General features: G+C 38.3%; 3 protein-coding genes across 12 annotated transcripts in view; 2 read left to right on the top strand and 1 right to left on the bottom strand.

Annotated features, from left to right (window-relative positions):
- RIPOR2 (RHO family interacting cell polarization regulator 2) overlaps positions 1 to 4,696 on the top strand; it is a 123,443-nt gene extending 118,747 nt beyond the window's left edge. For 6 of the 7 annotated variants that reach the window (XM_034429285.3, XM_034429283.3, XM_060682074.2 and 3 more), the window contains 2 exons: positions 1,650 to 1,740; positions 2,928 to 4,696. In XM_034429285.3, coding sequence (XP_034285176.2) covers positions 1,650 to 1,740; positions 2,928 to 3,028 — 192 coding nt within the window. In that variant the 3' untranslated portion in view covers positions 3,029 to 4,696. The remainder of the gene's footprint in view (positions 1 to 1,649; positions 1,741 to 2,927) is intronic. The other variant, XM_034429291.3, reaches the window with a different exon arrangement.
- A 3,231-nt stretch (positions 4,697 to 7,927) lies between these two features.
- On the top strand, positions 7,928 to 10,998 carry ARMH2 (armadillo like helical domain containing 2). Its single transcript, XM_034429282.3, has 2 exons — positions 7,928 to 8,206; positions 10,377 to 10,998. Exons 1-2 carry the CDS (start codon positions 8,008 to 8,010, stop codon positions 10,814 to 10,816), a joined length of 639 nt encoding a protein of 212 aa, XP_034285173.1. The 5' UTR covers positions 7,928 to 8,007; the 3' UTR covers positions 10,817 to 10,998.
- Positions 10,999 to 11,541: 543 nt separating this feature from the next.
- Positions 11,542 to 21,871, bottom strand: GMNN (geminin DNA replication inhibitor). 4 transcript variants are annotated; one of them, XM_087890366.1, is made up of 7 exons: positions 21,735 to 21,871; positions 20,661 to 20,732; positions 16,022 to 16,120; positions 15,232 to 15,367; positions 14,197 to 14,279; positions 14,014 to 14,124; positions 11,542 to 12,614 (listed from the first exon to the last, which is right to left on the bottom strand). In XM_087890366.1, the coding sequence occupies exons 2-7, from the start codon at positions 20,709 to 20,711 to the stop codon at positions 12,438 to 12,440; spliced, it is 657 nt and encodes a 218-aa protein (XP_087746492.1). In that variant the 5' UTR covers positions 20,712 to 20,732; positions 21,735 to 21,871; the 3' UTR covers positions 11,542 to 12,437. The 4 variants fall into 4 exon arrangements, with proteins under 4 accessions (XP_087746492.1, XP_087746493.1, XP_034285172.1 ...); XM_087890367.1 differs by having other exon boundaries at positions 16,022 to 16,117; XM_034429281.3 differs by having other exon boundaries at positions 15,232 to 15,364; positions 21,735 to 21,858.

Here is a 21,871-nt window from a genome sequence, read left to right as displayed (position 1 = left end):
GAATTTGTCCAATGATTTAGCGAGGAGAGTTGATGAAATAGAAAAGAGAATAATTCCTCCTTTCCCCTGTCCCCTTTAGCATAGATTTAAGTCAAAAAGTACCCTCCACCCCCATGAAATGGGTATATCTAATTTCGGACACTGAAGGATAATTGTGTCAAGATCGTCTACCATAATGTCCGTCACTACCAACAAATTATGTATTTTTATAGTTAACTGTTATTGTATAAATTGTCATAAGTCATTTGAGAGTATGGTACAGATAGTCCTCGACTTGGGCCACAATTCAATCCAAAATTGTCATTGCTAAGCAAGACAAAACAATTGAATTTTGCCCGTTTTATGACCTTTCTTGCCACAGTTGTTAAGTGAAGCACTGCCATTGTTAAGTTAGTAACATGGTTGTTAAGGGAATCTGGCTTTGACTTTGCTTGTCAGAAGGCCGCAATAGGTTAGGGTTAACATGACCCCAGGACACTGCAACCATTTTCATGGAATTTCGATCAAGTGACCAAGAGATGCTGCAATGGTCGTAAGAATGAAAAACTGTCATAAGTCACTTTTTTTCAATGCCGTTGCAATTTTGACCAGTCACTAAATAAATGGTTATAAGTTGACTATCTGTACATATAACACAAAACGTAGATAAATAATAATGTCTATTATTCTTATATATAAGGTAATCAGTCTCTCTATGTGTGTCTATGTATCTTTTACCATTGCGAATACCTTTAATTTTAAAACATGCATAACTAATAAAACTAAAATGCATTGGAATGTGCTGGTTTGTAAAGAATCCTTGTGTAAACAAAGTATCTCTGCTGAAAGCATGACATCAATTGCCTCCTTTGGAAGGCCCGAGACGTTTCTTGGGAGGATGTTTTCAGATGTCTGCATGGGCGCCCGGAGTTGAGCAAGATTCTTTGAGCTGTGGAGGCACATCCAGATGGCTTGAGAAAATGCATATGTTTTTATATTTTTTAATTGTGAAAACAATCAGTGAAACAGCTTACCTCTGGAAATAGTGGGTGCTCCATCATTGGAGGTTCTTAAGAAGAGATTGAACAGCCATTTGTCTGGAATGACATAGGGCAGTGATGGCTAACATTTTTGCCATCGCGTGCCAAAAGTGGGGGGAGCGCAGGGTGGGACGTGTGTGTTCGTGCCCACACCCATAATTCAATGCCCCCCCTGCGCCCTGCCCCCCCCCGCACATGCATGCACGACCCCCTGCACTCCCCCGCTTTTGGCACGCAATGGCAAAAAGGTTACAGGTGGGCCCGGTAGGCCTGTTTTTTGCCCTCGCCAGGCTCCAGAGGCTTTCTTAGAGCCTGGGGAGGGTGAAAACAGCCTTCACCACCCCCTGGAGGCCCTCCGGAGGCCCCACACATGCGCGCTGCAGCTGAGCTAGTGCTATGCTCGTGTGCCCACAGATATGGCGCCATAGGTTTGCCATCACGGTCATAGGGTCTCCTGCTTGAGCAGTGGGTTGAACTAGAAGACCTCAAGATCCCTTCCAACTCTGTTATTCTATATTCTGTATATCCATGTTTAAAAACCCAGACATACGGTACTATTAATCACTAGGAGGAAGATTTTCTGTAATACAAAAAGTGAATTACATAATTTTTTCTTTAATTGTTCTATAGGCAACTGAAAGTATTCAAATGCTGGTCACTCTTTGCCAGTCTGGCAATGAAGAAGTTAGGAATACAGCTTCTGAAACTTTGCTCTCTCTTGGTAGGTTGGATTTTTTATGATGTTTCTGGTATCTCGTTTTACTCCAAATGGAAAAAGAAATCTGGTGAACACGACAAAATATAAGTGTGAGAAGGGTTAATCAAAAAACTACAAAAAATAGAAATGAGGTAGTATTACCAAATTTACCAGCTCCTAATCTCCTATTGACATGAACATAGCGGCATAATTAAATGATTTGCTGTATAAAAACTTTCACTGTCACTGGAATTCTCAGGAAAGGATCAGGGGTGAAATGCTCCCAGTTCGGACCGGATCGCCCGATCTGGTAGCGATGGCGGCGGGTGGTTTGGAGAACTGGTAGTAAAAATCCCTTTGCCCCCCCCCCATATCCAGCTGAGCCGCGCGATCATCAGAGGCTGGTTTTTTTACTTTTAAAAGCATTTTTTCTACAACCTCTTCAGCCGAAAAAATGCTTTTAAAAGTAAAAAAAACTCAAAAAAGCAAAACAAAAAACAAAAAAACGTGCAGCTCAGCTAGGATCATCAGAGGCTTTTAAAAGCATTTTTTTCTGCAACCTCTTCGGCCGAAGAGTCTGTAGAAAAAAAATGCTTTTAAAGCCTCTGGTGATCCCAGCTGAGTTGCCTGATCGTCAGAGGCTTCTAAAAGCATTTTTTTTCCTGCAACCTCTTCGGCCGAAGAGGTTGTAGAAAAAATGCTTTTAAAAGTTAAAAAAAAAAATGGCCACGCCCCCCCAGTCACACCCCACCCCCCTTCAAGCCATGCCCACAGAACCGGTAGTAACAAATTTTAGATTTCACCCCTGGAAAGGAGAGGCCAAAAGTAAGAAGGAGCAATTTCTCTGTCTTCCTTTTCCTTCCTCCTCCTCCTTCCTCGTCTTTTGAGAAGAAATGTAAGATTTCTTATAGAAAATTGCAGGGCTGTAGGCTACACTAGGAAGCCAGAATAAAAATCTGAAAGAAGTCCATGACAAAAAACTGCTATTACTGTTGCCAAGAAAACTTGAAATGCCCCTTCCATGAAATCACCAAGACTCCAGGCTGTCTCAAACGAGACCCAATCCTTGTCCATAATTAGAGTTCTTTGAAAAGTCAGATATTATATCCAGTCTTGCCATGTCATGCAGTGTAAGATTGTGATTTGCAGTTTTAGAACCACAGGTTGAAAAGTTGAAACATTTATTGTTGCTTTCTTTTGTTGCTGTTCAGGAGAAGATGGACGGCTGGCATATGAACAGCTGGACAAATTCCCCCGTGAATTTGTTAAAGTTGGTAGTCGACGCACAACTGAAGTGGCTACAGCTTTTTAAATGTTCAAATTATATTTTGAGATATGCCAATTTCATGTGAACCCAGATGGTCCTGTAAAAAAACTGAAACTTCAAAACCCATTAGTTTGAAAATTGTTTTGTAATTTAGGAACTTATCAGCATTAAAAAAAAGAGGGGATTTAATGTATGGGCTGCTGTTGTCTCTTCTATGTAGCTTATAGTGAAATATTGATTTCTTGAAGATTATAATAATCTTGCTTTTTTGTGAAATCCATGTAATTGTTGTAAAGCTTTGGAAAAATGAGAGATGTTTTGAAATTATAAGATATGTTAAATATAGAGCAGTGTGTGTTTGGTGGACATAATTGTGCCAGTTTGCAATATGTGATACTGTGTTGAAAACATTGAAAAGCAAACATTTATATAAGAGGCATGTTGGCGCAGTGGTTAGAATGCAGTACTGCAGGCTACTTCTGCTGACTGCCAGCTGACTGAAATTTTGCAGTTCGAATCTCACCAGGCTCAGCCTTCCATCCTTCCGAGGTCGGTAAAATGAGGACCCAGATTATTGGGAGCAATATGCTGACTCTGTAAACCACTTAGAAAGGGCTGTAAAGAACTGTGAAGTGGTATATAAGTCTAAGTGCTACTGCTGTTGGTATTTAAAGCCATTCTCGTTCCCACCCTCTCTGAATCTCATCAAATATCTGCCTGTCTGATTTTATTACTGGTAGCCATCTAGATTAGCATAAGCAATACTCAAAATTAGGCCAAACTAAGGATGTGAAATTCCAGATAGTGTGATTTATGTGCCCTGTTTAAATGTCTGTTCTTCCTTTTTTTTCTGTCCTTCACTCAGAAAGCACATTAATACTAGAATAAAATTTTTGTTGATAACCAGTTGTATAAGTTATGTAAAGCAAGTGAAAAATGAAATTGGTTTTTTTTTCTACAGAGAAGTATATAAAGTATACTTAATGACAAGTAAGCCCCAAATTCCCAAAATTTCAGGGAGATGAAATTTACCTGTTACTTTTTAAGACCTTGATTTATTTAATTTTATTTTTCAATATGACAGATAACAAAAATTATTTCTGGACTGCCTTATAGAGCATAAAGTGATCAAGATAGTTTATAGATTAATCTGATGCAGACTTTCTCTGAAGAAAATCCTCTTGAGTTTATCCTTGTTTCAAACAAGAATGAATAGAATTGCAGTTCCGAAGTATTTAATAGAACTCCTTGCTACTACATTTGTGGATATACACTTATGAAAGCAATTAGTTTCTCTGCTATTGTTGGGATCTACAAGCAGAAAAAACAATCAAGCATTCTCTGAATCAGGTAGATTTTGAAGTTTTGTTTAGAAATATGATCTAATAAAGCCCTTCTTTTGCAAATGCATGGTTAAGACATTATTTTTGTGAATGTATATATCTGTATATTTATAAATCACATATAAGTATTACTTGATTAAAATTACATTTGTACAGTTACTTAAAAGTTACTGGAAAAAAACAAGCATTTCTCATAACGTGAAAGTATTATGTTTCAGGTTTTTATAGCACATTGCTCACATGAGCATTTATGGTCGTCTTTTGTACTGATTCTTGACTTATATATGCCTTCTAATTTTGTGGTATTTGTTATTTCTGGTATTTACTGCTTCCTTTAAGTTATAATAAACATTATTTTTGAAATATGAAATAACATGTGATAAAGTTTTCTTGCATTTATTGGCGCTCAGTTCCTGTAAAAGTATGTGGCAATGACTTTGGGAGGCAGGAGGAAGAGCTGCCAACTAGATAACTAGCGTGTAAGAGATCTCAGCCCGTAGCAGGAGGGAGGGTATAGGAAATGTTTCAGATGAGATTGTCCCATTTTCCCAGAGAGCAAAAGGAAAGGAGGGGAGAAATATTTTTCAGTTGTGCAAAATTCTGTTAATATAACCTTACAATAAAGACAGAGCTTGTACTTCTAGTCCGGACTACCTGTAAGGGCTCATGGGTGTGTAAGGCTTTCAAAGCAGGGTTTAGACATCATCTTCCTGCAAATATTCCTGGACACTGAATTTTTTTTGTTGTTTTGTTTTTTTTGGAAACATGTTTTATTGATTTTTTTCTTTCACATAAATATTTTGTGAACAGAGTATTGAACCGAATCATATCTTATACAACTTATCATATCCAAATACATTTTACATAGTTTCAATTTCTGCTAAAATATTCTTTTTCCCTATTTTTTTATCTTGTCTTAATACTTCTATACTTATTATATAAACAGTATCACCATCCGCCCTCAAATCCTAATTTCTTAACATTATTTCAGTTGGTTATTTTATCTTATCCATTGTAATCATATATATTCTCTTTTAACTTGCATATTAGTTCGTTCTTCATCCTAATAAGTTTGAGTATACTCAGGGTTGCCCTTCTACCATTCCATCTCCTTTATTATACAACAATCCTTCTTCTCCTTCTGTCTTTCCCTTCCCTCCTCTCCTTCCCCTTCTCTCCTTCCCCTTCCTTTCCCCCAATCTTCCCTTCCTAACCTTCTCTCCTATTCTTATTTCCCCTCTCTTTCTTCCTCTCCTTTTCCCTTTCTTCCTCTCCTTTTCCCTTTCTTCTCTCCTCTCCTTCCTCTCTCCTTCATCTTCTCCCCTCCTTTTATCCCTCTACTCCTCTTTCCATTTTCTCCATTGTTGTATTCATTTTCAGTTCAATATTTTCCCAAATGGTATCTGAGCAACCCCAATTTTTTTCTCCATTTATTGAAAATGTTTCTCGCAATCCCCATCACAGTTTTTTGATTATTAACAATATATTTCATCTTATTCCATTTTTACATTGAAACCTTTTAATTTAACCTTCCACCTATTTTCCTTAATTCCTAATTTCTTATTCTAATATAAATTAATTATTTTATTTCATCATTTACTAACCTTTCAATTTTATATCTTAATTTCAGTTATTTCCATAGTTAAACCAAATTACATTTCATATTACATCTGCTGATCCATTTTACAATTAACAATATACTTAATCTTGTTTGCTTCTTACATACAATTTCTACTATTAGCACAATTCTCTTAAATCAACTAATAAATGCTTTATTTCCCTTCCTTCTCTCATTATTCTTCCCCTTTTAACCATTTTCTTTTGGCCTTTCCAAGATTCCACTTCTTAATATTTTTCTCCCTTTATCACATTCTCTTATTCTCTTCTTCATCTTTTTCTATTTATTGTATCTTTTCCCCTGAATCCTTTCTCTAACTTTTAAGACTGTTACCCTCATAATTCTCCCCCTATTTTTACCCAGTCTTTTCCCATTTCCTTCTCTTCCCTTCTTTTTTGGGGGATATTCCCCCTATCCATTTTTTTTTTTTGGTAACTGTCAATCCCAGTGTAATTATCTATCTTTTTATCTTCATTTATTTTCCGTTCAACATTGTATTCTTGCTTCTCATTTTTATTCTCTTTTTCCTTTTTTGTGTATTCTAACCAGGCTTCTGCTTCTTTATTGCCCTTAAATGCTTCACACACATTTTTAAACATCTCTATTAGTTCCTCATATTCCCAGATATTCTCCATATTGTCAATTCAAAATATTTTTTATTTTGCTTTGTTTAATTAAGATTCAAGTCCATGTAATCTCTTTTTTTATTTCCAAATAATATCCAGTTCAAATATTTATCTAGTCCATTTCACTTTAAAGCTTTGTTCTTTTTCACCTCCTTTCAAAGTCAAGACCCAGCTGTTTAAAAGTAAACAAATACTCCTTAAAATTTCTCATGATAGTCAAAGTCCTTGCTAATCCTTCAATTTTCAAAGCAATCATTGTAGTGCTTTCTTTCCACCAGCAGATGTCTCTCTCCAATCCACAAATCCCAAGACAATAAAGTAGCACGTTTAAATCCACATAGAAAATACTTTCTCTTCAATTTCTTTTCCTTTTATTGTTTTTAATTTCCCCAAATTCCATTTAATTTCTCCAAATCCAATTTTAAATCCAGGTAGAAAGGTTTTTTTTGGGGGGGGGGTGAGGTTAGTCCTTTAACTTCCTGTTTGTTCTTCTTCCTCCAATTAAAATTCCCAAGTGCCAATTAGCTGTTATTTCCATGCTGGGACCTTCTTTTAAGCTTTTTAAAAAAATTATTTTTACCTGTGAGTTGGCCAATCACTCACCCGGTAGCAATACTCCATTCAAACATCGCTCCTGCACAAACCTCAGTCCGGTTGCCCCAGCTTCAGAGCGGTTGTTTTAACGGCCACCACCCCCACTGCCAGTTCAGAGAGTTGCCTCCAACCCTTCGAGGAACTTGGTCATCCGAGGCACCTCTCCTTCTTCCCCATCTCTCCAAGACAGTTCTGGTCCAAAGACTCCCCTGACAGCGGTTTGTCTGGCTGGGTTTTTGTGAGGCTCGTCGCAGCCCGCTATTTTCCAGCCAGGCTCTCCTCAATGCTTCCGGTTCTCCTCTCCTGGACACTGAGTTGTTAACAGTTGTAACCTCTGCTCCCAAATGTTGGAAGCTATGATTTAATATTCAGAAGATAGCAAACTCTTTCCTTCTGCTTTAAAGCTTCCCTTGGTGCCTTAACACTTTTGGTAGAATGTATTTTTAAAAGGAATTTTAACCATCAACTTTGCTAATTTTAGAACACAGTTCAATTAGCAAGCTCTTAAATACTGGATTTTTCCAAAGGTGAGTTAGAACTTGCTGTTTATTGGAATGTGGAGCTGAAGAAGGTATCTTTTTAATTAATCTCAGTTGGTACCCAGAAAAGTTAAAAGGGTGACTGCAAAATTAATACTTTTTTAAAATAGGATTTAAGTAAACTAGAAAAACACAGAAATAATTCCATGCATGACATCATTAAGAATCTATGCTGTTACATTACACATTCTGTTTACAGAATTCATTACCTAGTTACCAATTATGAGTGAGTTTTGTAGTAACTGAATATTGATTTTTCCAGCATTTCTTTACTTGATAAAAGAAGTAAACTTCTTTAGGAAACATGGGAATTGTATTTAGTGCACTAAAAGCTTGTTATCACATGTATCGTGATAAAGTAAGGGAACCAGTCATCAAGCTGATAGATCCAATCTTCCATCACCACAAAATTAAAATATATGCTATGGATCTAAGAAATACAGAGCTGCCGCTGGAAGAAAGAGCCCAGGCTGCATTATATATAGGCCTACTAGCTTACACAGGTACACATGAAAGATTGAGCTAAGTTTGGGATAAGAGATTCAAATATTAATATATTCTACATTCATTGAAATAATATGTAATATATTATCCTTAAATTGGTGATGTCAAACCTATGATACATGTCAAAGGCGACATGCTACATTTTGGGTGATATGCCAGCATTCAGCAACCAACTATTTTTGAAAGCAACCCCATTATTGCAATTTTAGGCTGTGAAGGTTTCATGTACATGGGGTGTATTCTTGCATGACCTCCACTTCCTCTGGAATTCACGTGGGAGCGGGGGCAATACAAGAATGGGGCATGCTTTTGTGGATTTTTGGAGGCTGCTGAGCAACAGTCTTCAAGAACAGACCTGTGTAATCTGGAGTAGCCTCAGGCCAGAAGGGGGTGTAAGCAGAAAGAGAACACAGTCTGAAGGTAAGTAGGTATGGCAGATCATGGGGACTGGTGGGCCATGGGGCCAATTGCACCATTTTCCAAGCTGGTCTTTTTGAGTGTCAGCAGTGGCCCTAAGGTTAAAATCGACACCTGGGTCTCAACTTCAGGCCCAGCTTTGGTGCTGCCAAGTACCACTATTCACATGCAGATAGGGGGCAAATTATTTCTCTTGTTACGGGGGGGGGGGGGAAGGGGTGATGCATCAGCAGAGTCAAGTTAGACATTATGCATTTTTGATACACAGCCCAAAACGTTTGCCATCATTCTCCTAATATCATGAGACCTACAGAGTTTATCTCGAGACACAGGTATTATGGGGTCTTCAGCAACAGCAGAACTTTGTATGCCTGCCTGTTAGTTGGGACTTAGAAGAGATGTGTTTTAAAATTACTATATTGTTAAAAAGGCCTGAAAATCATCACTATTAAAGTTCCCAACTGTTCAATAAAAAACGGTGCTTAGACGCAAGAATGGTAATTAATTGATCCTTTTGCTGTCATCATCTCATCTTTTTAATCGAGAGAACAAACTTTAAAGCCCATCCTTCCAATTTCACTCCAAGCCACATATGTAGTTCCACCCCCCCCAAATAAGCCCTACCCCCCAAAAATAAGCCCAAATTAAGATAATCAGCACAGGGGCATGGCCAGCACCAGAGGTGGCGAGGGCACAGGGGCTAACCATGTCCACCAGCAGCTGCAGCCTGCACATCACAGGTCAGTTGATTACCGCTCCAAGCATCAGGCAGATGTAGGGGGAGGCACGTGATTTGGACGTGCCGTGCGGGAAAGTCAAGCGTCTGTGGGCTAGAGCAGGCAGGCTGCCCGCTCCGTCCCATTGTCTCTTGTGTTGCCTGCTCCATTGCAGCTGTGAGCAAGCAGAAGTGGGCCAGCGGCCATGCAGGGTCCTACTGGACAGGGCTGCTGGAGCCGCTGCCACGAGGCAGATTTCAAAGTGTGGATGGCCTGGCTGAGGGGCCCTGAGGTAAAGCAGTACAGGGCATGTGGGGCAGCTCCAGCCCCCCACTCGCAGTCGTGGTATTGGTGCACCACCCGGTCTCCTACCCCATTGCAGCTGCAAACAAGGTCCCCTACCCCATTGCAGCTCCACAGAAGTGGACCTCCCGTACATGGGGAAAAATAAGCCCTAGTGCTTATTTTGGTGCCCCCCCAAAAATTAAGACTGGGTAATACATTTTTATTCAGGAAAAGTACCTTCCTCTAGTTTGTTTATGCTATTTTTTTCATTCAGGATTTTTTTTTACTTGACTTTACGAATTTCTTCAAATAAGATTTTTATTTTAGAAACTGACTCATGTAAGAGCTGTGCAGTGTAAAAAGAGCAGATCACAATGTAATTGAATACAGCACTTGCCAATCATATACCTATTATAGATCCTTTTTTGTGGCAGACACTTCTGCTTGTGACAGTAACATTTCCAGTTTCAGCTGATGCCTTCTTTGCAGACACATCCAACAGAGCCTGCTCTACTGGACTCAGAAGTTATTGCTCTGGGTTAAACAGAGCAGCAGAAATGCCATTTTGGTGGCTGTTCTCTCGTCTTTCAGGCAGCAGTGATAATACCTGCATTTAAATCATTTGAACAAATTCTGCAAGTTGAATGAGGGCAGGAGAGAAGAATGTGCTGTATCTTGTCATTTATTGAAAATTTGGGAAATGTCTTCAATGAGAAAGTGGCTCAGAATTTACGAATTGATTACTTTACAGGTGGTGTTGGTGCTGGAAGTTTTGCTTCACAATATATTCAGGACATGATTGATATTTTGATTATGCCAGATACATCCACAAAAGTAAGAATCTTAGTTTTAAAAGGACTATGTAGTGCATGCTACATTAACCCCGTAAATCAAAATGAAGCCAAAGCTCACCACCTTTCTGAAATTATCCTTTCCTATCTTGAAGAAGAGGAAGACTCTGCAGAAGCGGACCCAGATCTAGTCCTGGTGAAGTTCTGGGTTTGTTATCTTATGACTGTTGTTTGCTGTAATAATATGTCTTATATTAAATTATTTCATGAAATTGGTGGCCAAACACTAGAGAAAAGGCTGGAATACCTGTCTAACATGGAATGGTTTGGCTGGCCCCAAAACTATGCTACGTTAATGTACATGTTTATGGGATATCCAGGCACAGACGTATACAAATAGAATTAAGGGAATATGTGTTGGAACAAATAATTCTGCTACTGACAAGTACTAGGTCTTACTTTCTTCAAATATTTGACACAATAAAATTACTGCTTAGTGTTTAAACTGATGTTGAATTCTAAGATTTATTCAATCAATAAAGAATAAAAAAGGATAAATATCCCGAGTTAAACTCAACAGAACTGATCTTTATTGCTTGTTGCCTGGATGTTCAATTTATTAGTCTAGCATCTAATCCTGGGATCTCATAGCAGTCTTTCGAGAATTATTCACAATGAAGTCCCCTTAGCTATTTTTGTGTTCAGCCAAGGTTTTGGCTAGGTGATGGTGCCTGCTTTCATTCTGCTACATGCTATCAATCTGAAGAAATGCTTTGTGAAAATGGTTTTAAGAACAATAAACAGCCTTCAAAACACAAATTAGCTGTTATGCAAATAACACCTCATGTACCATTACTGTTAAAAATTATTGAAAACTATTAGGAATCCCGTTAAGCTAAACATTTGATAATTATGGATCTATCTGGTTTTAGATTGGGAAAAAGTCTTACGATTTGTGGAGAAGAAAGTTTCAGTTTGACTGACTGAGGTGATGCGGCTGTAGATCACTTTAGCAGGGGAACTCCCAGTTGGAAACGGCTGCAATCCCTCCTATCCCATGTAGTCAAAACTTCAAAATAAAATATTTTAAAAAAAGTTTTGTCTAATAAGGAAAAAAATATGAGATCCACAGCAGAAAGGTAACTTTAATAAAACTAATCAAAATGGCACAAAATAATAAGCAGCTCTAAAATTTTCTTGAAATCTTTATCAAGTAAGTTACAAAAATCAGAAGAAGCAAGGCAAAAAAACAGGTCAGATGATGTACAGATTAAACATTTATGCAAAGTGAAGTGGTCAGGGCAATTCATTTCCCCATTAAATGATTAATCTACTCAGCTAAATATAACCCAGTGGAATTAAATATGTTCTCTTACACTGCACTAAGATTTAACAATAAACGTAGAAACAAAATATGGTAGTTTTCTTCCAAATACTGTTTATTCCATGCACAGGGCTAATGAGAGGGTAAGATTGAGGGGTCTCAAGTGGGGATTTAATAAAGTCATTTTAAAAAATATTTTGCATTTAAAAGGCACTACCTTTTGAGACAAGATAAACTTGCAAATTAATCCTGGAAAACAGAAGCAGAGGCATGTCTAGTTTGAGAAGAACTGAAGAAAAATTATTAACTTCAAAATATTTGGGAATTGTGCTGTAATGGAAGAGGTCTCTAAGCAAGGATAAAAATACATGCCAGATTAAAACTAGATGGTATAATATGATGTATCAAGAAATAAGTTCCATTTTGAAGGCCATATAATTGTGTGGGTAAATTTATTTAGTAATTACAAATGTCATAAATGAATAAAAACTTATTTACAAACTGAAATACACAGTATTTCCAATTAATAAGTGACTACATACAATCAAATACTTTTGGTAAGATTGTTAGTCACTCTGCAATACATTAGTAGTGCAACCCATCCTCAAAATCTTAGATAAATCTGTAGTTTTCAGAGGATTTCTTGATTGCTCCGCCTCCCCCCCCTTAGAGCCCAATACTTTTAGAGGTTACTTTCTCAATTTAGAGGCACATCTGCAACATCATCTGTAGAACTGTTGGAAAATTTTGAATGTTCCTCTTCAGATTCACCATCTAAATCTTCCTCAGCAGAATCATTTTCTTCATATTCAATTTCTTCCAGATCTAAACTTTTCAAAATGTCTAGGCTTTCTGGTGCTTTTCCAGTTATTTGCTAGATAAGTGAAACAATGGTGTTAAGACATTCTATTCTTGATAAATTTAGCTTTACATTTCAAATTATACTTATATAAAATTATATATAAACAAACTACCGTATTTTCGGAGTATAAGACACACCTTTTTTCCCCAAAAAAGAGGGTGAAAATCTGGGTGTGTCTTATACTCTACAGAATGGTAAAGTGTGTAGTCCCGCCCAGCCTCTCAAATGGAGGTTTCAGAGGCTGAAAAAAGCCTCTGAAACTGAAATGGAGCTTCAGAAAAAAAGGCAGAAGTTTCAGAGACTGAGAAAAAAGCAAGCCACAGAGCTCACAACCAACAAACCAGTTGCTAAAATTCACCTTTGGGAACAGTTGATTGGGGGTATTCCAGGAGGCCGATCCACCCGCCAATCAGCTTTTTTCTTATTTTCCTCCCCAAAAACTAAGGTGCGTCTTATAGTCCAAAAAATACAGTAAATGTATAGATTGTCCTTGGGTTATGACGGCAACTGGGGCCAGAATTTCCATCACTAAGCAACTCAGTGATGAAATGCAACAATACATGACTACATCACTTAATGAAGGCAATGTCAGAAGTCCTTGTTACTTTTGCAATGCTAGGACTGCATGTTCCTGTCATTAATCAGGAAGAGGCAGGGATCCCAGGAAAATAAGCTGGTAGGTGAGAGCTCTGGGCAAGGGAGGTGCTGCAGATGGACACTATAGAATGGTGGAGTGTGTGTGAGGGCCACTAAAGGCAGGTGCCAGAGTGCAGGTAAACACTGGTGAGATTTTTGAGATTGCTCTCTTACTAGAATTAACATTCATTCCCTGTTGTGCCTTCTGGTTTTTTTTTTTTTCTAATTATGATTGACTTTATATATTATTTTTTAATATAGTGTTGTACACTGCTCTGAGGCATTCCTTGTGAGATGAGCAGGCATAAAAATTTGAAAAAGGTCTAAGGATTAACAACACATAGTCTACACACTGTGCTCATCCTCCCTGGTGGCACAGTGGTTAGAATACAGTATTACAGGAAAACACTGTCTCCAACCTAGAATTCAATTATGAGGGAGGTTCAAGATCGACTCAACATTCCATCCTTCTGAGGTGGGTAAAAAGAGGACCCAGATTGTTGGGGGCAATATGCTGACCTTGTAATCTGCTCAGAGAGGGATGTAAAGCACTATGGAACAATATAAAACTCTAAGTGCTATTGCTCAACCTCAAAGTTGAAAAATTAAGATCAGGGTTTAAAAGATCATATCTGCCTTGCAAAGGAGACTTGTAGCAGGATATTCAAGACCACTGTTTCCTCCACCTCACATAGATCAATCATTTACTTACTTTTTAATTTCCAAAAGGCATAAACTCCAGTCAACATTTTGTTTTATCAACTGAGCAGCTTACCTCTATTATATTTGCCATATAATGAACATGGCCAGCTAGTTCTGCCAGTTCTTCATTTTCTTCTTTTAGACGAGCAATTTCACTAGTTTTTAATTCAATTTCTTGATGCAACTAGAGGAAAAAGAAGATTTTAGATAATGCAAATTTCCAAAGCATGTCTTCTGTGACTTCTAAGAACATTACCTTTTCATTTTCTTGTAAAACCTCATGCAGGGCTTTCCTCCTCTCCTCAGCCAATTCCTTCCAATACTGGAATGAAGGATTGCCTGGGGGAAAAAAACCTCATAAGTACTGATACTATAAAGGAGGGGTGGTCCACCACAGAAACTTTACAACTTCAACTCCTAGAATTCCTAAACCAGCCATATTGACTCAGGAATTCCAAGAGTTAAAGTCCACAAGTCATAAAGTTACCATAGTTGCCCACCAGATATAAAGTATGCTTTTAACAGACATCATATGAAACACTATGGTGTCAGTGTTCTTAAAAATCTAGTCGATTCCAAAATTTTAGCAATACCACATTTTAAAAAACACCACCATATTCCTCATGGTAGTGGCAGATAGGGAAAAAGACCACCTCCACTCCCAGATTATTCCAGAATTATCTTGAAGGCTGACCCAGCTGGAACCACAGGTGTGACAGTTGGGTTAAAGTCTCATTAATTTACCTATCTTTTAATTTGCTTTCTATTCTACCTTGAAGCTCAAGTTAAACTCCTGGGTTGGGTTACATGACCATCTCAAACAAGAGAATGTCAAGAGGGTCTCTACTCAAGCTCAATTAAAATTATTTGCACTTGGGTCACAATCTCTCCAGTATCTGGGTGCCCTTATTTTTCTGTCCAATCCCCAACTCCCGGGCCACGGCTTGTTCAAAACTGGGCTCCCTGCTCCCTGTGGGAAAGATGGGCAAGATGACACTCACGCTCGCAAGTCCACCCACACAAGCGGAAAGCACTTCACACACGAGCACAAGTGCCCTCCCCTTGTGCAAGTGGAGCTTTGCGCATGAGCACAAGCACCCTCTGCTCGCACACAACGCTCCATTTGCGCAAATGGAGGGCGCGTACACCTGCTGCTCACAAATGGACCTGTGCAAGTGCTACTTACAAGCCCTCCCAATGCCGGGCCAGCAAGCAGAAAGGTTGAGGACTGCTGATCTAATCCAGTATGGTAATTTGTTATGGTATTTATAGCGCCGTTGGTGGAACAAACCTTTTGCTGTAAGATCGGAAGGTTGGATCGCTCCTCTTATGTTTCTGTGTTCTATTTTATCAGCAGCCTCGGGTTTGGATACTTTTGAGATAAGCTGATCATTGCAACATTTCTTCTTGATTGAAGACTTAGCCTGCTACAAATTATGAGCAGTTTAATAGATCTTTAAAGGTGAAAGACAACCTATTCTTCCATCCATTTAATTTTAAAACAAAAAGTCCAGAAAAAAATACCCTAATCAAGGAACTACCAAGGAGAAAAATCACAACCCCACCCAAACTGGGAAGTCACTGTGTAAAAATAGGAAGCAACCCACCCCTCACCCCACCCAGATAATGTTACCTGGGTACTGAAAGGTCTGCAACCAAACAACCAAGCTCAGAAAGCACCAAAGTTCAAACCTGAGCTACATATATTCTCTACTATTGGAGAGTCCAGTTAGGGTTCATATTAATATTACCTTGAGCTGCGATGACAGAAAATGAGTCACTGATCTGTCTTAATGTAATGTTCAGTTCAAGTTGTTTATTTAAGCCAGGGCAGGAAACCTCTTGGGGTCATGAGAGTGCAAGGTGGACAAGGGGCAGTGTTCTCCAAGTTTGCTATACAGCTTGGTCTGCTTCATACTTCAGAACTGTTGTTTTGCAGGCTGCCCACCATTTATTTAGGACTCTTTAATACATACCACTTAAATTAGCAGCATAATTACAGTTTAATTAAAAGCAAACTACAATTCCTGTGCCAGTTCATAACTGATCTAACTAGATTCTGTTCCAAAAGAAATACATACCTCATTCGTCCTGCCCACCAGGCAACCTGTAATAGATGGCTGTATCATCTTAAGGGTCTGCCTCTGTGATGTGCAGTTTGTATTATTTGTAGAAACCTGCTGGGAAACAACATATAGAGGAAGTCAAGTTTTTAAGCAGACTATATAATATTTAAACACTACTAATATGCTCACATTTAGTAAGAATATTATGTTTGATGGGAACTTTTTCTAAAAGTTAAAACATGTAAAGTCAGTACTTGTAAGTCAGAACCTCCTGGCACTGTCCCCTCATGACAGAAATCATAACTAGACCAGGGGTGGGTTCTACTTTACTACTGGTTTGCAGCGGGGCCGCGTGTGTGTGCTCCGCTCATGCATGCGCAGAAGCGTTTTGATGACATCGGGGTCAGTGGGCGGAGCCTCCCGCCAGTTTTACTACCGATTCTATAGAACCGGTGCGAACCGGGGGCAACCCACCACTGAACTAGACACATTCATTCAGATGTAGTTTTACTCTGCATTATTTTCAATTCCAGAAGTAGGTTGGTGATCCCTAAGCAATTATATACACTCAGGTTAATTTATACACTGTTAAGTCTATCTTTGCACTTTAACCAGATACTACAGAATTCAGTCTTGTATCAACAGTAGTATTTACACTGTGCCTAGAGTGGAAGTAAACTTCAAAGTAGTTCTGCTTATTATAATTTCATCAATAGTAAAGGTTACTAAAGGTTGAGAGAGAGGTTTACATATACAAGTAAAATACTGCATAGAGTATATTGTGCTTAAGGTTCCTATTTGTTTAAGAGACAATATACCGATCTAGCCGGAGCACTGGGTTTTTGGAGGGGGGGTAGGAAGAAAAGAATGCCTGGCACCCTGTCATGTGTAAATAGCAATATCCTGCATTCTTTTTTTTTTAAGTTACACTGCCACCATGAGATAGTAAACAATAGTAGATAATCAAACAGGGATAGCAGGAACATAATGTCACACTAGCGTGAGAAAGTCTGTGATTCACACTATATTTCACCTGACAAGTGCTAACCTTTCCCACGGTAAAGTCTCTGCTGCCAATTAATTTACTGTTGAACTTGAGGACAACTGCCAGCTACTTTGGGAACAAACACTGCACTAATTTCAGATTATAACTGTAGGTATTGAATTAGATTCAAGAAATATTCACAGCCATCCCTTGCTTGGATTAACCTATTACTTGCAATATTTTATGTTTAACCAAATAAGTACCGATGAAAGTTAAAAAGATAGCAAGTACAAAGTAAACACGAAGAATATTGATGAGCAAAGAACGCATTAGTCCGATACTCATTTCATCTCAAGACAATGTAGGTCTTTTTTTATCTCATTATTATTCCTTCTACTGTTCTTTGCCAGTAGTGCCATAACAAGTTTCTGTATACCTTTCATTACCCTTTAGGTGAACAAGGAGACAAGTTCAAAGGGCAAAGTTTTATCTTGTAACTGAAGATGAAACTGGACTAAAATACTTCAGGTTATTCCACAACTCAACCACTTTTGTACAACTTTGTCTTGTATGCTTTCCTGGATCACAAGACTCTGCTTACAGTCAGTCATACTTTAATGACCTCCCACGTTTATTATTGCAATGTGCTCTATATGGAGCTAACCTTGAAGAACAACTGGAAGCAGCAACTGGTGCAGAATATGGTAGTGCAAGCAGTAATGAGCCATGATTCAAAACTAGCACTAAGTTTTTTTCAAGCTACTTGAGAAATTACTAAGGAACAATCAGCCCCATTAATTTATTATGCAATTATTTTTATAAATCTGATTTTGGCAATGATATGAAATGCAGTTTTCTTTCTTTTTACAATTCAAGTCCATTCATAAGCATTTTTTCCTTCTACAAAAATCTGCAGATGATGATTTTAGAACAGGTATTTGAATAAATCTTTTGAACTCAAGAGTCAATTGGAGTTGGGTGGTATCAGCATCAAATATACAACTGATGTTTAACAACATTCCAGATGTCATCTGAGGATAAATGTTCATATGTTGTGGGAATCAAATGAGACACATAAATGGTCTGTTGACTACTAACTTTTTTCTTGTATTACCATGCTAGATGGTCAATAGAAAACTTACAGCTATTCAATTACATTGTTTATGTATACATAATGTTGCTCATTAACTCCCAATTCCATGTTAATTTTCCCACCCCAGCAATGCCTGATAAGCCCACAATTAGTATAGTTAAAGATCTGAGAGCTAAACCATGAAATCCAGCCCTGGAATAGCAAGGGATATCAATGTATTTCTCAAATATTGCTAGATGTTTTAATTAGTAGATCAGTTAGCTAAATGTTTTGGAAACTAATAGGGGGGGGGGGTTTTCCAAAAATGACCCTTGATTTAAAAACTGTCTGAAATTGTTATAAAACATTTCAGTAACAGTAAATAATTAAGTATAACTTCTTGCTTTTAAGATATTGAGATTAACACTATGAACAAAAGTAACATAATTGTTCAGTTAAAGATATACTTTTAGCAATTCAAAACTGAATTCCAGAAATGAAAATTATTTTATGTACATCTGTTGACAAGGTTATTGAGAACAGCATTAAGTATTGAAGTCCTAATTTTGGATATTATACCTTCATGTTTTGTCCATTTCTGGAAATACTGAAGCTCACTTTCTGAAAACTTTGAAGTGCTGTTTGCATGACACATTTGAGTATCACGGGAAGGTTAATATTTCATGTTTAGTAAACCCTTTCAAATGATTTAAAATTTTTTATTGAAGAATTAAATTTAATTTTTACAGATTTGTCTTCTTTGGGTTAAATTAAGTTTGTTCACTCAACCATGTCAAGTGAACTATTGTTGGGATGTTATATGACCATAACACCTCCAAGGATCAATGTTCAGCCCTTTAAATTGTAGAAGCAAACCTTGACTTATAACCACTTGAAAGTGTTGGAAAACGTGACTTACAACCAGTCCTCACACTTACAACTATTACAGCAACCCTGCAGTGATGTGATTAAAATTTGAGTGCTTGGCAACCAGCATATATTTATGCCAGTGGCAGTTTTTCCCAGGGTCACGTGATCTCTATTTGTGACCTTTCCAGGGCCTTCCAATAAGCAAAATCAATGGGGGAAGTCTGACTTCCCTAATGACCATGACAAAATAGTCGTAAAATCAGGTATGTCTTATTTAACAACCACATCACTTAGCAACAGATGATCTGGTCCCAAATGTGTTGGTAAGAATCACATAATCAGGAAGAATGGGACTTGGACCTAATAGTCAGCAACTTTTTGGCTTGTTGTCCAACAGCCTTTCCCACATTTTTCTGAGCTATTTTTCCCCTTCCCCTGGCTTAAGATAGCCAATCTTCTACATAAAACTTTGTTAGTTCCTTCACCAAACAGTTCTGATCCCATTTTGTTTATTATTTGTGCTCATGGGCAGAGTTCTGATCGATTTACAATTTCTTTCAAATATTGTTAGGTTGGAAGTGACACAAGAATTGACCTCCTGACAATCTCCTTTACCCTTGCAGGTAAAATTATAAAAACCAGCCATGTCATACAATGTTGGGACAAAGAAGTGAATTAAAGGATTAAGATGCTTAGGATGTTCATGTTATGCTAGTAGTCCTAAATATACGAACTCATTTAGGAAAAGTTCCGCATCATGTATGACATAGTAAAAGGCTCTTTTTGGACTTTAACTTACATTCACATAATCAACATGTAATTGTACAGGATATTTGTTACTGGACTTCCTATATATTCTCTTTCCAATTGCCACTGTGTTTGGCCAATTTGATGTCAGAAGTATAAAGCAATTAGCCCTCCACTAGCTATTCCTTCCCTGCCCTTAGTTAAGACATTAAATAACCTTAAGCGTCAAAATTATATGTATTGAATGCCCTTCAGTTCAACAGAAAATGAACTTTAGTAAAATAGTTGCATTCTGTTATCTTCTGTCAATGCAACTTGACAGCAGAATAATCTCTCTCAAATGCTAAATTAGAACTAAAGGGAAAAAAATAAAGTGTTATAGTTTGAACAAGTGTTGATTCATATAACATGGAATTGTGCTTTGTATATTAAAATGAAATTTATCAGCCCAGGTTATTAGTTTTATACACAAAATACCAGTTTAATATCCATGTATTCTATGACATATAACATTTATAGGAAATAACAAGAGTATATGAACAGCAACTGCTATAGGTAGTCCTCAATTTACGACCACAATTGAGCACAAAGTTTATGTTGCTGAGAAATTTGTTAAGTGAGTTTTGCCCATTTTATGACCTTTATTGCCACAGTTGTTAAGTGAATCACTGTAGTTATTAAATTAGTAACCTGGTTAAATGAATCTGGTTTCCCACATTATCAAGTCGCAAAAGGGGATCACATGACCCCGGGACACTGCAAACGTCATAAATATGAGTCAGTTGTCAAGCATTTGAATGTAACTCATGTGACCATGGGGATGCTGCAACAGTCATAAGTGTGAAAAAGGGTCATAAGCCACTATTTTCAGTGCCATTGTAACTCTGAACGGTCACTAAATGAACTGTTGTAAGTCGAGGACTACCTGTGTTACTTCTTGATAAGTGTTGACATTAGCACTTCGTTAACATACTAGTTACCTTCACAGAGGGCTTTTCAGTATTTGATTGCGGCTTCATTTTAGAATTCATGTTTCTTTTTAAAGCCAAAACCTAAAACAAGCACAATGAAAACATTAACACAAACAAAATTATCCTGAGCAGCCAAAGTCCCTCAAGCTCTTTTCAAGCATCGGGCTAAAATTTCATGCTAGTTATTCTGCATTGGAAGCTTGGAACATTATTCTGCATTGGAAGCTCGCAAATAAAAAGAAAGAAAAGAAACTTGAGAACTTTGGAATAAGAATTCACAACATCCACAAAAAAAAAAAACAACAAAAAAAACCCCAACTGGCTTCTGAAAAGGACAAGCCAGCCTCATGTTGCATCTTGCACCAGAATCCTCTAATTTTAAGGTGAAAGCAGGTCACCAACAAAAAGCAGCACTTGCAGCTACATGTTTTTTCCACCAAGACTAAAGCAAGCCCTGGGGCTTTATTTGCATGCATGCTTTTTTTTTTTTCTTTAAAGGGCCAAAAACCTCATTTAGAAAGCATCTCAATCCCTCATTTAAATGACCCGAGTATCATTTGATTAAAAAAATATTATTTTTTTTCCATAGGCACTTAGTAATTTAAAATAAAATAAAATTTAAATATTAAGCCCCACTGAGCTTAAGTAGATTTGCACTGCCTTAACTTCTGAAGTCCCAGCCTACCTTTTAAACCTTGACTAGCACTGAAGCTGTTTTTAATGGGGGGGGGAGGAACCCCCCAAATTTAGGGGTGATGAAATGGGAGGGCAGGCTTGCGTGCCCCGATTAGCCAGCCCCAGGAGATCCCTAATGAGGATGGACTCCATCTCCCATTCTCCCCGGGAAGGATGTCGGGAGAAAACGGGGTGGGGTGGGGAAAGAGAGGGAGAGCTGGGCAGCGCAGGGATCCCAGGAGCGACTCAAGGGGAGGCGGCTCGCCCACAGGAAAATGGCTCCCCTTCCCCTCCTTCAGTCCCCAGCAAAAGCGTGTTGCCATTCCGAAAGGATTCCACCCCCCCTTTTAGAAAAGCGCCTCTGAACCCGTGAGAAGCGCGGAAGGAAAAGGCAGAAACGAGGCAAACCTGGAATTCGAGGCTCCCCTTGAGAGGCCGCCCGCCCGCCGAAGCTCCGACCGCGACTCCCGCGCTCGCTTGAATAAAGGAGCCTTTCGCGCGCAGCCCTAAAGTCCTCGCTGCGTCGGCGGGCGGGCCTTGTGACG

The sequence above is a fragment of the Pantherophis guttatus genome, chromosome 3, assembly GCF_059756535.1.
Source record: "Pantherophis guttatus breed Tessera chromosome 3, ASM5975653v1, whole genome shotgun sequence".
In the NCBI taxonomy this organism is placed as follows: domain Eukaryota; kingdom Metazoa; phylum Chordata; class Lepidosauria; order Squamata; family Colubridae; genus Pantherophis; species Pantherophis guttatus.
Note: the sequence above shows the minus strand (reverse complement) of the source record. Positions and strands in the feature narration are given on the sequence as shown.

Excerpts from the sequence above, each read along its gene's own strand:
- ARMH2 (XM_034429282.3), top strand. The coding sequence starts at position 8,008 with ATGGGAATTGTATTTAGTGCACTAAAAGCTTGTTATCACATGTATCGT. Across the intron at positions 8,207-10,376 it reads AGGCCTACTAGCTTACACAG|GTGGTGTTGGTGCTGGAAGT; the intron begins GTACACATGAAA and ends ATTACTTTACAG.
- GMNN (XM_087890366.1), bottom strand. The coding sequence starts at position 20,711 with ATGAATTCTAAAATGAAGCCGCAATCAAATACTGAAAAGCCCTCTGTG. Across the intron at positions 16,121-20,660 it reads CTGAAAAGCCCTCTGTGAAG|CAGGTTTCTACAAATAATAC; the intron begins GTAACTAGTATG and ends GTTGTTTCCCAG. Across the intron at positions 14,125-14,196 it reads TTTTACAAGAAAATGAAAAG|TTGCATCAAGAAATTGAATT; the intron begins GTAATGTTCTTA and ends TTTTTCCTCTAG.